We start from the raw sequence: 14,856 nt of genomic DNA on the forward strand, positions 1-14,856 counted from the left end.
GCAGCACTATTTACAATAGCTAAGACGTGGAAGCAACCTGAATGTCCATCAAGAGATGAATGGATAAAGGAGATGTAGTGTGTGTGTGTGTGTGTGTGTGTGTGTGTGTACGTGTACACACATACACACACAGTGGAATATTACTCTGCCATAAAAAAGAATGAAGTAATGCCATTTGCAGCAACATGGTTGGACCTAGGGATTATCATACTAAGTGAAGTAAGTCAGACAGAGAAAGATAAATATCACATGCAATCACTTAGATGTAGAATCTTAAAAAATGATAAAAATGAACTTATTTACAAAATGGAAATAGAGTCACAGACATAGAAAACAAACTTATGGTTACCAAAGGGAAAAGGGGGTGGGGAGGGATAAATTAGGAGTTTGGGATTAGCAGATACACATTACTATATATAAAGTAGATGGTCAATAAGGACCTACTGTATAGCACAAGGAACTCTACTCAATATTCTGTAATAACATGTATGGGAAAAGAATATGAAAAAGAATGGATATATGTATAACTGATTCACTTTGCTGTATATCTGAAACTAACACAACATTGTAAATCAACTATAATATAAAATAAAAATTAAGTTAAAAAAACAAACTATCAGAGTTATTTCACTGCAAAAGATAAAGTGTTGGAAGCTAATGGAAACTTCAGCAGGTGTGTGACAATTAGCTGAGGCATGGAAACGATGTTTGCTCCATACAATAAGTTATATGACAAGAATAAGACAAGTACTGTTCAAACTACTCTTTTTTTTTTTTTTTTTGCTGTACGCGGGCCTCTCACTGCTGCGGCCTCTCCCGTTGCGGAGCACAAGCTCCGGACGCGCAGGCTCAGCGGCCATGGCTCATGGGCCCAGCCGCTCCGTGGCATGTGGGATCTTCCCGGACCGGGGCACGAACCCGTGTCCCCTGCATCGACAGGCGGACTCTCTACCACTGCACCACCAGGGAAGCCCCAAACTACTCTTAATAAGTTGTTTTTACAAAGAAATAAAGCACCTTAGTTTTCAAAAACAAAACAAAACAAATATACACTACTATATATAAAATAGGTAAGGAACCAAGTCATACTGTACAGCACAGGGAACTACATGCAGTGTCTTGTAATAACCTATCATGGAAAAGAAAAAAAACACACACTCACACAAACATGTTTGCTGTCTTTTTTAACCCTTAACATCTCTCCAGACGCTATAACTTAATGATTAAGCGACTAAGTCAAAGCTTAGAGAATTGGTAAAAAGGAATGTTAGTTCTTCGAGTCAGATTACAAGTGAAAAGCCTTGAAATGTGAGAATTTCCACGTTGTAACCTGTTTCTGTTTTTTGTTTTTAAATGAAAGGATTCTCATCGCTTCGGGAAGAACCTGAAACAAGCAATGATCGACATCGTGAGTTTGTTCGGGCTCAGCTCCAATTCCAAAAAGTAAATCCCTTAGCACTGCCGGGAAGGAAAATGAGCTCTTCGGGTGAAAACCAAATGAAAACTAGCTGTGAGTCCTGATTGTAGTTCAGGATGAAAATTTGCTCTAAAAGACTCAGACGTTTCCTTTCCTTCGAGGGTTTGGTGTTTTTGCTTTTCTAGATGGCAGGCTCCACCCCATGAAGTATAACCCTACTCCTTCCAAGCAGGTCCTAACCTGGGGGACATTGGATGAAGTCCCCCCTAAGGTCTTCCCATCGCCTTGTGTTTCTTAAGGGGTGAAACTGTCGTTGAGCGATTTATGGAATGAGTGGGGCTGTGGCTTCACACGCGTTGGAAACGACCGACCCGGCACGCTTCTTCGGCGGCCACTGGACACTTGGTACTTACGGGCATTTAATTTTATCAGAGCGATGTAAACATTTGTTTCCTTCCGGGAGAAAAGCATTGTTTAAGCTGCAGATGTTAGCAGTTAATAGCCAACGCACATGCAATGCACTAACCAAGAAAAGTTGTGCTTTTGGAACCCATTCTGTCCCTGTGGTAACTCTGTCACTGTCTAGTTTGGTCGTCTGCATTTGCCTCCATGTTTGAAGCATGTAGTATGTCTCATCTTTAGTTTTCCTGACCTTGTAAGTCTTCAAAACCCAGTGCCTTAAAAACGGGAGGCCCTAAATGTAAGGGAGACCGCACGAGAGATTTATTTTGTAAAGTCTTTAGGTGGAATTGTGGGTGTCTTACTCCTTCTCAACTTACTGGGTGGATAACCCTATGTAGGCATTTTACTGTGGTGTCCCTGTATCCCAGAAGGACCAGTTCCCTTACGAGGGCAGCTGTGCTGCATTCCCCCATCAGACTGCCTTCCTTATGCTTCCTCCTTAAGCTGCAAAAGAAGACGTGGGCATGCCTCAGAAATGGGGAGCGAGGGATGTGGTGGTCGAAGATTATGTGTCTGGAGTACTCACCGAAAAAGCAAACATCCTAGGTACCTCAGGATTCCTGCTTACCCAAACTGGCGACATTCGCCACTGAGGAAGGAACAAAACTTGAGAAAAGCAAACCTCAGGGCAGTCAGGGTTGGGCATCCCAGCTGGTGAGAGAGGAGACCCGCTCCCGTTTCCAGGGAGACGGAGGGAGATGGGTTATCGGTGACCTCCTAGAATGTCGCAGGTGACAGGTGCTGGGTTTAACACAGCCTACCCTTCGGATGGGAGTGCCTTGATCGAGTGACCAAAAAGCGATGAGGCGCTGAATCGTCTTCAGTATTTTAAAAGAACGGATCATGGAATGAAATAATACCCACTGCCTCTGGGCTGTAATGACAAGCTTAGCTGTCCGTCTGTTAAAATCATGTATTTATTTTTCTGACCACTATGTTCTGGTGGGGCTCGCCTCTCTAAGAGTTCTGAGTTCCACTGATGCGGGGACGAGGCCGAACCCTCGGAGCCGGAGGAAGGCGCTTGCTGCAGAGCACGTGCATATTTTATCCCTGTACATGTTGTGATGTAAAAACCCCACCTAAATGGGCCAAAGACTTTTTTTTTCTTTTAAAAGCGAGCAGAAATGAGAACAGACAAAAAAAGCAAAAAGGGATATCTAACCACCATAGCAACAAAAGGCCCTGTTCATCTGTGTTATGTAGTCAAGGAGGCGTGAGGGGTACAGCCCCTCTGCCTCAGCGAGGCGTAGCTTCCAGTCGAAGCCAGGGCCACTGAAATCATACACTGTTGACCACTGAGCAGTCTGTATTATGATTCACGGGTGAATTCGAGCACAGACGTGTTAGCACTCAGACTTATTCGGGCTTGTCTCTCAGGTTTTAAGTGTTTCCAATGTAATCACTGCTAATCCGTGCAGTTATCAATGCAATTTTATATTCCCTAAAAGGAGGAAGAGTGGGTTTTTACTGTACATGTTGAAAGCAGGAGGTAGGAGTGTGATGTATTTAATTGAATTTGGAGTAAGCCATAGTCTTCATGGAGCTGTGGTCTGAATTTGTGATCTTGAATTGGCCATTGCATGTAAATACAATATGCTTTTTTGGATAAATCTTAGAAATGCAGTATGAATGTTATCATTAATAAAACCATTAATCCCAGTCTACCACAGTATTGCTTTCTGTCTCTTTTGTTATACTGATAAGGAGGCTATAGGTCAAGTTCCAGGCTCAGGCACTTGGGACAAAGGTGACCGACAAGATATGCAGAAAAGGCCTCGGGTTGGGCAGAGTGGGCATCGCTCGATTCACACACCTGACAGAGAAGGGTGGCTGCTAAGAAGGGCTGTGGATTTTGCTGTGTTCATTTGTGCATCCTCACCCTTGCCCCGGGGCTTAGAACAGTGCCTGACATAATAGGTGCTCAATAAATACCTGTTAAATACATGAATTCTGTTTTCTCCACAGTTCTTATTGAACACCTACTGTATGCTTAGCTCTGTTCTAGGCACTGGGAATACAGCGGGGACCCCAAAAGGTTCTGGCTGTCGTGGAGATCAAATTTCATTGGGAGGAGGTTGAGAACCAAGGAAACCTCTCAAAGGATCTTAAGGGTTCCTGGGCACTTGTATGTGTGTGTGTGTGGGGTGGGGGAAGAGTAGCTGGCTTGGGGAGGAGGCTGATTTAGAAATGGGTTTGGGGGAATTCCCTGGTGGTCCAGTGGTTAGGACTCCTCGCTTCCTCTGCAGGGGGCCCGGGTTCCATCCCTGGTCAGGGAACTAAGATCCAGCAGGCTGCATGGCCAGAAAAAAAAAAAATGGGTTTGAGCTGAGGCCTGAATGACAAGACAGAGCCGGCCTTGGCCAATCCAACAGGGCCAGAGGAGCATCTCAGAACTGCAGGTGCTCAAAGGCTCCAGGCCTTTGATCCTGCCCGGCATGGTGACACACAGGTGGCCACGCACGCCTGACCCATGGGGACTGCTCACTAGAAATGTCTGATGTGTGAAGGAGTGAGCAGTACGGCCTGGGGGTTGATGTGCTTCTCAGGCTATTCAAGCTCTTCACGGTTTTTCACTTGGGTTCTTCAGTTTATATTGCCTACAGTTTGGGAAGCCTGAGTTGCATTCTCAGGCCTGCCCCCAAACTCAGCTGAGTTCAAAAAGATGTGGCTTTTCCAGCCATAAAATTAAGAGTAAGGAGATCCAGGGCTTCCCTGGTGGTGCAGTGGTTGAGAATCTGCCTGCCAATGCAGGGGACACGGGTTCGAGCCCAGGTCTGGGAAGATCCCACATGCCGCGGAGCAACTAGGCCTGTGAGCCACAACTACTGAGCCTGCGCGTCTGGAGCTTACGCTCCGCAACAAGAGAGGCCGCGACAGTGAGAGGCCTGCGCACCGCGATGAAGAGTGGCCCCCGCTCGCCACAACTAGAGAAAGCCCACGCACAGAAATGAAGACCCAACACAGCCAAAAATAAATAAATAAATAAAATTAAAAAAAAAAAGAGTAAGGAGATGCACATGCACATGTGTATGTTGATCTCCAGAGAAAGGGCTGGAAAGATGCACCGCAGACTTCACAGGGATTCCCTCTGAAAGGCAGCGTGATCGCGGATGGTAGGGAACCCAAGGGGACTTCAGCTTTATCTGTAATATTTAATTATTTCGGTAGGAGAGTTTATGTACTGTACAGGTCTTCATCGACCTGTGATAGGGTTAAGTCCTGATAAACCCACAGAAGTCATAAATGCATCTAATAAACCCACCCTACCAAACAGCACAGCCTAGCCTAGCCTACCTGAACTGTGCTCAGAATACTAACATTAGCCTACAGTCGGGCAAAACCATCTAACACAAAGCCTATTTTATAATAATGTGTTGACTGTCTCATGAAATTTATTGATACTGTCCTGAAAGTGAAAAACAGAATGGTGGTAAATGTATCGGTTGTTTATCCTTGTGATTGCGTGTCTGAGAGCTGCCCAGCATCACTAGAAGGGAGCATACATATCCCTAGCTTGGGAAAAGAGCAAAATTCAAAATTTGAAGTTTGGGTCTTCCCTGGTGGTGCAGTGGTTGAGAGTCCGCCTGCTGATGCAGGGGACGCGGGTTCGTGCCCTGGTCCGGGAAGATCCCACATGGCACGGAGCGGCTGGGCCCGTGAGCCATGGCTGCTGAGCCTGCAGGTCCGGTGGTTTCTACTGAGTGCATATCACTTTCCAACCATTATAAAGTTTAAAAATCCTAAATGTCCATTGACAGATGAATGGATAAAGAAAATGTGGTACATATATACAATGGAATATTACACAGCCATTAAACAGAATGAAATAATGCCATTTGCAGCAACATGGATGGACCTGGAGATTATCATACTAAGTGAAGTAAGTCAGAGAAAGACAAATATCATATGAAATCGCTTATATGTGGAATCTAAAAAAAATTAGAATGATACAAATGAACTTATTTACAAAACAGAAACAGACTCACAGACTTAGAGAAGGAATTTATGGTTACTGGGGGGAAGGGTGTGGGGGAGGGATAGATTGGGAGTTTGGGATTGACATGTACACACTGCTATATTTAAAACATAACCAACAAGGACCTACTATAAAAAAAATCCTAAATTACAGATATTCTGTATAACTAAAGAAAAAATCTGTCCTAATTTTAATCTGAAGAAGCAACTAAAGCTTTCTATGGAGTCCTGCCCTATAGATCATAGGCACACAGGAAATGAATTCTCCAAGAACTGGACAGTATTTCAAGGCAAGTATGTTTGCAATGAACTAGTGGCTGGGAATATATTTTAAGTCGTTCACATGGTAGGAAAATTCCAACAGTGAGAATTTAATTACATTATGTTCTTTTAATGTCAGCTTTTAATGTCCCATTATAATTTTTCAGATAAGAAAGTCCCAGCAACTTAAAGCTGTGCCTTAAATTTCCGGATTGTCGACTGTGCAAAATTTTCTTGCGATTTCTTGAACGCTGAAGTGTACAGCCAAATAGTGCATAGTGCTGGTGTGCCTTGGTTACTACTGTTTGATTTAGGAACGTATTTTTTCAGTGAGATTAGAAAGCGAATGTCTTACTTTTTTTTGTTTTTTTTGGCCGCGCCGAGGGTCTTGAAGGATCTTAGTTCCCCAGCCAGGGACTGAACCCGGGGATTGAACCCTGGGCCTTGGCAGTGAAAGCCCGGAGTCCTTGGGTTGCTTACATTGACAAGAGACGCCTAGTCTTCCTCCCAAGCTCCGGCACCAAGGACCTGAAGTGCACGCTAGGTTGGGAACTTGCATGTGCCGATCCCTGGCCGTCCACCCACCCGCGGTGCTCCGTGGCTGGCCGGGCTCTGTCCTGAGGAGCTGAGGGGCAGAAAAAATACACGGTCAAGATTAAGGTCTGAGGTCAAGCCAGGGAGTCCCAGCCAGCGCTGCCTCAGACTGGCCTGGGGGCTTCTGGTTCCCCACCTGAGCCTGGAGCTGCTGGTCCCGGGAGTGTCCTTCCCCGTCCACCTCCCCTCAGCTGGCCAGTCCCTGGCCTCCGGCCCCGACTCCGCCCAGCTCGCCCCGCCCACCACCCTCCAGCACTGTCACGGGGGCCGCCTCCCCCGCCCCCATCCCTGCTTATCCCCTCGCACTTCCGGGACCCGCCCATGCCCCCACTAACTTCTGCGCCCCGCCTTCGCATCACCCCCAACCTCTCCCACCCTCTGACCCCGCCTCACGTGCCCCGCCTCCGCCTCCGCCTCTCCCTGGCCCCGCCCACCTCCGCGAGCCCCGCTTCCGCGAGCCCCTGGCCCTGCCCCAGTCCGTGGCCCCGCCTCCTCCCCAACGGCCAGTTGCTCGGCCCCGCCCTCGCGCTCGGTGCTCTGCCAGCTCCCGGGGCCACAGGTGCGCCGTCTGAGGAGTCCTGACTCGGCGCCTCTCCGGTGCCTGAGACCCCGGCCGCCGTCGGGTTTCCCCGCGGTCCCCGGCCCGGCCTCGGGTCTGCAGAGGGGAGGGGGACGGTGGGCCCCCTAGTCAGCCTCGAGGGGGCGGCGGGACCCCCTCTCCAGTCGTCCCCGTTAGGGGCGGCGGGACCTCCAGGTCTGCCCCTCGGGAATGACGGACCCCCGTCCCTTTCAGTCCCAGTCGGCCGGTCGGGCCAGCAGGGCCCCTTCTCCGGTCGGCCTCGCCGGTGCGGGGTGGGGGCTGGCCCCCTAGGCCGGCCTCTCGGGAGCGGCGGGCCCCCCCGGGTCAGATCCCCGGGAGCGGCGGGCCCCCTGGGTCGGCGGCCGGGGCGGGTGGGGGCCGCCGCCTGACTGGGCCGCGTCGTTGCAGGTGTGCGGTTCCCGCCGGATCCCCCTCGCGCCGGGTGCGGGGCGATGCCCGGGCCCGGGTGCCCCCAGTGGACATGGAAGAGGCCCCTCTGCTGGGCGGCATGTGCAGCCCCGAGGACGAGATGGTGACAGACCTTTTCAGCGCCGAGAGTCAGTTTGTTCCTGAAAACCTTCCCCTGAAAACCCCGGTGCCGGTGAAACACGAGGCAGACGAGTTCCACGTCTTCAAAGACGCGTGCCTGGGCTCCGCGGACCCCAAAGAGCCCCCGCTGCACGCCTTCAACGCCCCGCTCGACGGGGACTGCAAGGGCAAAGTCAAAGTGGAGCTGCTGGTGGATGAGAACGGAGATGAGGAAACGCGCGGGGAGTTCCCGAGTCTTCCCAAGCTCAATCCCCTGGAAGACGCCGTTCTTCCCGCCGCCCAGCAGCCGCAAGCCTACAACCTCTACTTCCTGTCCTCCCTGCTGACCCCGCACAGGAGTCCTGCCGTCGGGCCCCTGGGCACGTGGGCCAGGGAAGGAGCCGCCCACCCCGGCGTCCGCGTGATTCCAGTAAGATCCACGTCGCACAGTACCCCCTGCACCCCTGCCCTAGTGGAGACGGGAGACTTCCTGCTTCTACCAAGATTTTTCTCTTGTCCATAGCATCCCTGATCGGATTCGCTCGTTCCCAGCAGGGCGCATCCCTTGCTAAACGCGAGATGCATTATCCAGCCAAGCCATTCTACCTGAAGGTGAATTAGGTCCTCGGTCCCTGGTTCAAACGTGGCCTAACCCAGCAGAGATCATACAACAAAAGAGGAGGGAAACAAGTAGATTTTTTTTTTTTTTTTTTTTTTTTGCAGCCAGGCATGTGGGAGCTTAGCTCTGTAGCCAGGGATCCCACCTGTGCCCCTTACAGTGCAAGCGCGGAGCCCTAACCACTGGACCACCGGGGAAGTCCCTAGGAAGTTTTAGAAGCGGCTTTAGGAAAGAAACCCTAGTGTCTGTGAAAACAAATGCAGTGGGAGTCTTCACGTGCCCAGCTTTTACATTTTCCCCCTTTAGATTGATAAGGGTTGTAATTCACAGCCAGGACTCACAGTTAGCACTTGTGTTTGGTGAGCCTTGAAATCAAGGTGTTAGAGCTTCCCTCTGCTAATAAGTGGCTGTTCCTCAAGCGTATGTAACATGACTCAGAGTCTACACGAATTCATGGTAATTGTCAGCCAGCTACCCTCTTTGGCTGTGGATAACTACTGGCAATTTTCTGCTTTGTTTATCTCTTTATTTTGAACCCGGACACTGGGCAGTGAAAGCACAGAGTCCTAACCACTGGACCGCCAGGGAATTCCCCTTTTCTGCTCTGTTCTTGCTGAAGCTAAACAAATCAGTTTTTAAAGGAAACAAAGGATTGTAAGGACATGTGTACTGGCCCCTCAAAAGGATCTAGTTTGGAAAACTAGATTACTCAGCTGTTAAATCATTTTAGTAAGTCATAAATTAAGCTTTTGTGGAACATTTTTGAATTGGTGTTGAGATGGCTGGAGCCTGACTTTGTTTGCATATCATAGGCCGTAGCAGCAGGAGCTTAGATTTGTTGTCTGGTGTTCTTTGAGCATAATCACTGCTCCTTAGTGCACAGGAAAGGTGGGGAGGAGAGGCTGAGGCCTAGAGAAACCAGAGAGCACACCTAGTCCCACCAGCTTTCAGCTGGTGCAGAGGTCTTCCTCGGAATCTTTTTCAGATGGCTTGAAATGTCAGACACTCCATTTTGCTACCAGACCAAACGTGTGTCCCAGCACCATTTGCCTGTTGGTTCTCGCACGGCTCCCTTCCTGTACCAAGGGGACTCAGTGAGCATTCACCAGAGCAGGAAAGGAACTAGCTCACGTTAAAATAGTAAATTCTCTTTAAATGTAATTCAATTTTAGCAAAATAAAGGAGAGACTATTTGGATGATATTTCTTTGTTTTTCTTTGAATTTTTATTGACAATTTCCTAATTCATTAATAAAATGAAAAAGATTTAGCATGGACATGTTTGTCTTTTAAACAGAGTGGAATTGTTTTTCAGTAAATATTCAGGGTTAATTGCTAATTTCCTTTTTCTAGAAATTCATTCCCACATATTGACCTCTGTTTATTCTGTAAAAATAGGATTTCACTATACTGTAAGTAGTTCAGATATCAGTTGCATGGGGCTGAGGAATTGATATATTTACTGTATAAGTATTTGTTAATTACAGGGAGATAAGTTAAATCTAAACTTTGATGATGTGGGACTTCCCTGGTGGTCCAGTGGGTAAGACTCTGTGCTCCCAATGCAGGGGGCCTGGGTTCCATCCATGCTGGGGGAACTAGATCTCACATGCCTGCCGAAACTAAGGGTTCCAACGCCGCAACAAAGATCCCGCGTGCTGCAACTAAGACCCGGCACAGCCAAAATAAATAAATAATTTTTAAAAATAAAAATAAACTTTGATGATGTGTACATGACAAATTCCCCAAAGCAGAAAGCAGAGGAAAATTGAAAACTTTCTACGTTTCTATAAAATTTGAAATATCTAAATAAAGTTATAACTTGAAATATAGCTAAACTTTCCTCTGTCTTTTGAAACATTGATACCTAGATGCTAGTCTGCTGTGCTAAGGGATTTGGCAGTCCATGAAAACTATTAATTGTTTAGATCCCAGATTTTAAGTTAGACGATCTCCAAGTTTGGAGTCAACACCCACACTTCGAAAGATAGTTGTCTGTGCTGTGATTTTATATGAGGTCTTCAGAAAGTTATCATAGAATCACTCTTCTTTGAAGGACTTTATGACTGGCCTCTGGGGAAGCTCACCTGTACTCTCTAATAGGCAGTCTGGGCAGGTGGAGGTTAAGGAGGGGAGGGAGAGATGATGTGAGTGCAGGTTGACTGCTGCTTCCCAATCCTCCGCACATTATCAAATCTTAAAAAGAAGCACCCTGATTTTAGAACACTTAAATCTAATGGTTATTATTTTTTTAATCATCGAGACTTTTTAGTTTTTTAAATTCTGTTGATTTTCAGTAACATCATTGGTATCTCTCCATATTTTTGGTAATTTTGCCGGTGTGTCACTGAGTCGTTGCAGAGGATAGCTTAAAAACAGAGTTAAAGTTGGCAGTTATTCCCTACCCTCACTGTTTTCATGTTAATTATTGTCCTACCATTCAGTTAGGGAAGCGCTACTATTTAATTATAAACATTACTCTAAATACATTGTAAGTTACAATATAAATATTACTGAAACATCAGCAAGGATGTCAGGCTTCTTGATGGAAAAGCCAAACAATAGACTAGAACATTAATACATTAAACATTAATATGGCCGAAAGTGGCCATAGAGGAGCAGCATTTCACGCGGTTTTAAGGAAGGTCCCATGAGGCAGCCAGCTCCTTTGGAGTAGGGGGCTGTCGAGGAGCTCAAGGGGCAGCTGACCAACTGCAGAATCTTCTCAAGCTACTTGTACTGTGTTTTTGAAGCAGCAAGAGGGCCACGTTAAAATCACATCTCCACACCTCGTGGGCAGATGGTCCTTGTCCTCGGGGTCCTTGATCCCCAGTGAGGCTGGTCAGAGGACTTGTCACCCCATCTTGCTGCCCCAGAGAGAGAATAATAGTTGGGGAGACAGGACACTAAGGGTAAGGCTGCTCTTTACTTAAAAAATGTAACTTCTAGGGGGCTTCCCTGGTGGCGCAGTGGTTGAGAGTCCGCCTGCCAATGCGGGGGGCACGGGTTTGTGACCCGGTCAGGGAGGATACCACGTGCCGCGTGAGCCATGGCCGCTGAGCCTGCGCGTCCGGAGCCTGCGCGTCCCGAGCCTGCGCGTCCCGAGCCTGCGCGTCCCGAGCCTGCGCGTCCCGAGCCTGTGCTCCGCGGCGGGAGAGGCCGCGTACCGCATAAAAAAAAAAAAAAAGTAACTTCTGCAAAGAATTTTCTGTATTATGCAACTGTAAAGTACAACGTCCAAAATGTGATTTCTAAAATAACGTTTGCTTTTTTAGGTTGAAATCAAGGAAGCAGGTGGTACTATCGCAAGTAACAATCTGGAGGAAGCAACTTTTCAGAGCCTTCCGGCCCAGGAGTCCTGTTGCAAGTTCCCAACAGCACAAGAAGCAGAGGATGCCTCTGGCTGCTCTCATAAGAAAGACTCTAACCCAATGGTAATTATGCCAAAGAAAATGTGTCTGACTAACATATCAAATGTTTGACCCTTACCATTACTAAGTCAACAGTAATATATTTTCAGTCATTATTTTTCATTCTGTTTACTTGTCGTATCAGCATTTTTGGTTGTCTTATCTATGAAAAGAGGGATATAATTAGAGCCTTTGTAATGTTTCTGTCACGTCTAAGATTCTCATTTCTACTTGATCTTAGCAAATCAAACAAAGATTAGGACACCGCTCTCTTTGTTAAGGAGAGAAGCCATAAGTGACATCAGTCCGTGCAGACCAGCGGTTGGCCCAGGAACGGGGCAGCTGGCTGAGCTGCATGGTTTGGCATGTTGCTGGGACGGTGAAGCTCCCGTTCTGTGGCTGCAGCCCAGAGGCTGCTTTCCTTCCTTCCTGCCTCCAAATTCCTGGTACTAACATGCATGTAAGATAGGTAATCAGTAACATTTGTGGTTTATGCGATATTTTTGCATGTTTGTCATTTCATTTAATCCTCTATCAACTCTGTAGGGTATGCATTGTTTTTATCTACGTTTTATGGATAAGAAAACAGAGATGTTACGTAGTCTTCTTGTAAGTGGTACGTTGAGGACTCCAGGTCTCGGTGTCATGAGGACTGGGAAGTGGGGGGAGCTAGGGAGCCCAGCCCCAAGCTTTATTTTAGCAGAGCCCGGAGAACCAACATCTGCCGTCCCCCCATCAGCTCCTTATTCCGATAAAGGAGGCCTTAGCCCTAAGGCATATACTTTAACTAGAAAACACTTGAAAATGAGCTTAGCTGTGGCATACACCAGTACTCGCCTCTGTCCATGGTTCTCAGGCCCATGGGTTCTGAGAGCAGAGCTGTTCCAGGACACCTGGAGCAGGTGAGCAGGATGAGAGCTCCTCCAATTCCACCAGCCTCCTCAGTAATGTTAGAAGGCTCCCAGGAGGGACAGGGCAGAGCCCAGAACTGTGCAGTAGGCAGAGGCCTGGAAGGTCCACTCTGAGCCTTTCCCCCCAGTTTGTGCACCTGTGTGTCTGTGGCTATAACTTTATCCTCCAAATACAAATAAAATTCCAACCAAACATGAATGCTGGCCTCTTATCCACCGTCAGGATGATCTGAAGGTTTGACCCAGTGATCAGCACCTCATTAACGTAGGCTCTGTGTGTGTTATTTTGGTAACATTGATCCTTTACGGTTATTTGGGTTTTCCTGTCTAGGAAACCCAAAGGCAACCTAACAGCAGAAGCCATAGCTTCTCTGGGTATCTGTGGTTTCACCGTCAGAATCAGAAGCTATGTGCAAGCAGAAACAGTGACTTCTCTCACCTTCACGTTCAAGCTGCATCCCTGTGCACAGGGCTGACTGGTGTGGTTGACCGGCCAACTCACCCGGCTCACTGAGGACGTATTTATGGTCGGAGCCCAACTAGGTGATCTTAGGGTTAACCTTTCTAAAGCGCACTTGTAGGAAATGAAATAAGTGGGTATTTTAAAAACACCCTACATGTTAACTAATAACATGTGCATGTGGCAGGAAAGAACAGCTGCCGTAAAACTGACGATTATTCTAAGTATCTGGTCAGCTACAGAGATGGAGTCAGGGGGGCAAAGTCCTTCGTATAGTTCACTGGACCTGAATGGGGCCGGGTCTGGATCGGCACACTCTCTCCGTTTACGATGACCACAGAGCACGTGGACAGGTGACGGAAGCTCGGGCTCACAGTCACCTGTTCCCTACCCTAAACCTCAAGGGCCAGACACCCGCAGAGAAAGGCGTGAGCAGGAACTTCTCTTAACACACTAAGCACATCTCCCAAGACATTTCCCAGGGGTTTTGCCCTGTGGTACCTTCAGAGAGCACGTTATTGCAGGGTAGGAAACTGAGAACATGTCTATAGTTAACCGCTTTCCATGAAAACTTAAATTCTGGATTAAAACTGTGTTCTCAGATTTAAGTTTACTTAGGTTCATATTACTGGATATCTTTTGAAAAATGAAACCTGATCATTATTTTTCATTTTAGGTGATATATCAGTTGAAAGGGGGTACACAAGTGCTGTGTATAGACAATTGTGGCACAAGAGAACTAAAAGCACTTCATTTGGTTCCTCAGTATCAAGACCAAAATAATTATCTACAGTCAGGTACAAAGTAAATTAATAGAAAAATATGTCATATATCACATGGAAGTTGGTAAGTGACTATGTTTGGCTTTGTATAGAGAGTAAAAGTGAAATTGGCAGTGAGGCAATTTGGCAATCCCCATAGCCCATATGAGTGAGCTAAGAATAGAAAAAAATAACTTTAGAGATTAATTTATGTACATTGTACTGACAATCTCAAATTCTTGGATAGCTTTCCTCTCCTTCTGCTAGTTGCAGAGAGCTTTGTGATCCTACCAGGTGACTACTTGTACCCATGAGTGCTGTGGCTAGAGGTACCTGGGTTGAAACATCAAGCTTTCGCAGATTGGGCGGCGGGTTGACTGTTCAGATGTGGTAAAAACTGCATGTTTCAATGTAAACATTTTCATGTAGTCAGTGAGAACTGCCACCCTGCTTTAATCACCATGAGTTCTGAAATGACTATATCAAATGCTGATTTATCTGCCATTCAGTTACTCAGAATCGTCTTTAAACTGGTGCGATAGTAGTAAATGATCTATAAGTATTTGATTACCATCAAATGACTTAGGAATGATTAAAGAAAGGCCAAATGACACAGTTTTAGGATTGTGTTTACAAAGGTTAGACATTAATACTTGAAAACTGGGCCCCTATGTGTACTGTATACATAATTGCGTTACTCTAAAGCTTGGCCTAACCAGAGCCTCTCATTATCAGATGATTCACGGACCTTGTCAATAATTTAAATCAGTATTACATCCAAATGTCATATCAACGGGCCTTTGGAGCCCAGTGCAAAACGAAAGAGTGTGACTGCCATTCCATCCTGGTGGTCTCTTTATCCAGGGACAGGGAACATGC

General features: G+C 47.0%; 2 protein-coding genes across 7 annotated transcripts in view; both read left to right on the plus strand.

Moving 5' to 3' along the window:
- The window catches only part of CPT1A (carnitine palmitoyltransferase 1A), a 63,649-nt gene extending 60,106 nt beyond the window's left edge, over window positions 1–3,543 (plus strand). For both annotated transcript variants that reach the window (XM_049712981.1, XM_049712982.1), the window contains exon 19: window positions 1,361–3,543. In XM_049712981.1, coding sequence (XP_049568938.1) covers window positions 1,361–1,447 — 87 coding nt within the window. In that variant the 3' untranslated portion in view covers window positions 1,448–3,543. The remainder of the gene's footprint in view (window positions 1–1,360) is intronic.
- Window positions 3,544–7,280: 3,737 nt separating this feature from the next.
- The window catches only part of TESMIN (testis expressed metallothionein like protein), a 38,823-nt gene continuing 31,247 nt past the window's right edge, over window positions 7,281–14,856 (plus strand). The window contains exons 1-4 of one of the 5 annotated variants that reach the window (XM_049712984.1): window positions 7,281–7,306; window positions 7,698–8,247; window positions 11,711–11,869; window positions 13,893–14,013. In XM_049712984.1, coding sequence (XP_049568941.1) covers window positions 7,771–8,247; window positions 11,711–11,869; window positions 13,893–14,013 — 757 coding nt within the window. In that variant the 5' untranslated portion in view covers window positions 7,281–7,306; window positions 7,698–7,770. Of the gene's footprint in view, window positions 7,307–7,356; window positions 8,248–11,710; window positions 11,870–13,892; window positions 14,014–14,856 lie in introns of those variants that run through there. The other 4 variants (XM_049712987.1, XM_049712985.1, XM_049712986.1 and 1 more) reach the window with 4 other exon arrangements.

The sequence above is a fragment of the Orcinus orca genome, chromosome 8 (genome assembly GCF_937001465.1).
Source record: "Orcinus orca chromosome 8, mOrcOrc1.1, whole genome shotgun sequence".
NCBI classification, from domain to species: domain Eukaryota; kingdom Metazoa; phylum Chordata; class Mammalia; order Artiodactyla; family Delphinidae; genus Orcinus; species Orcinus orca.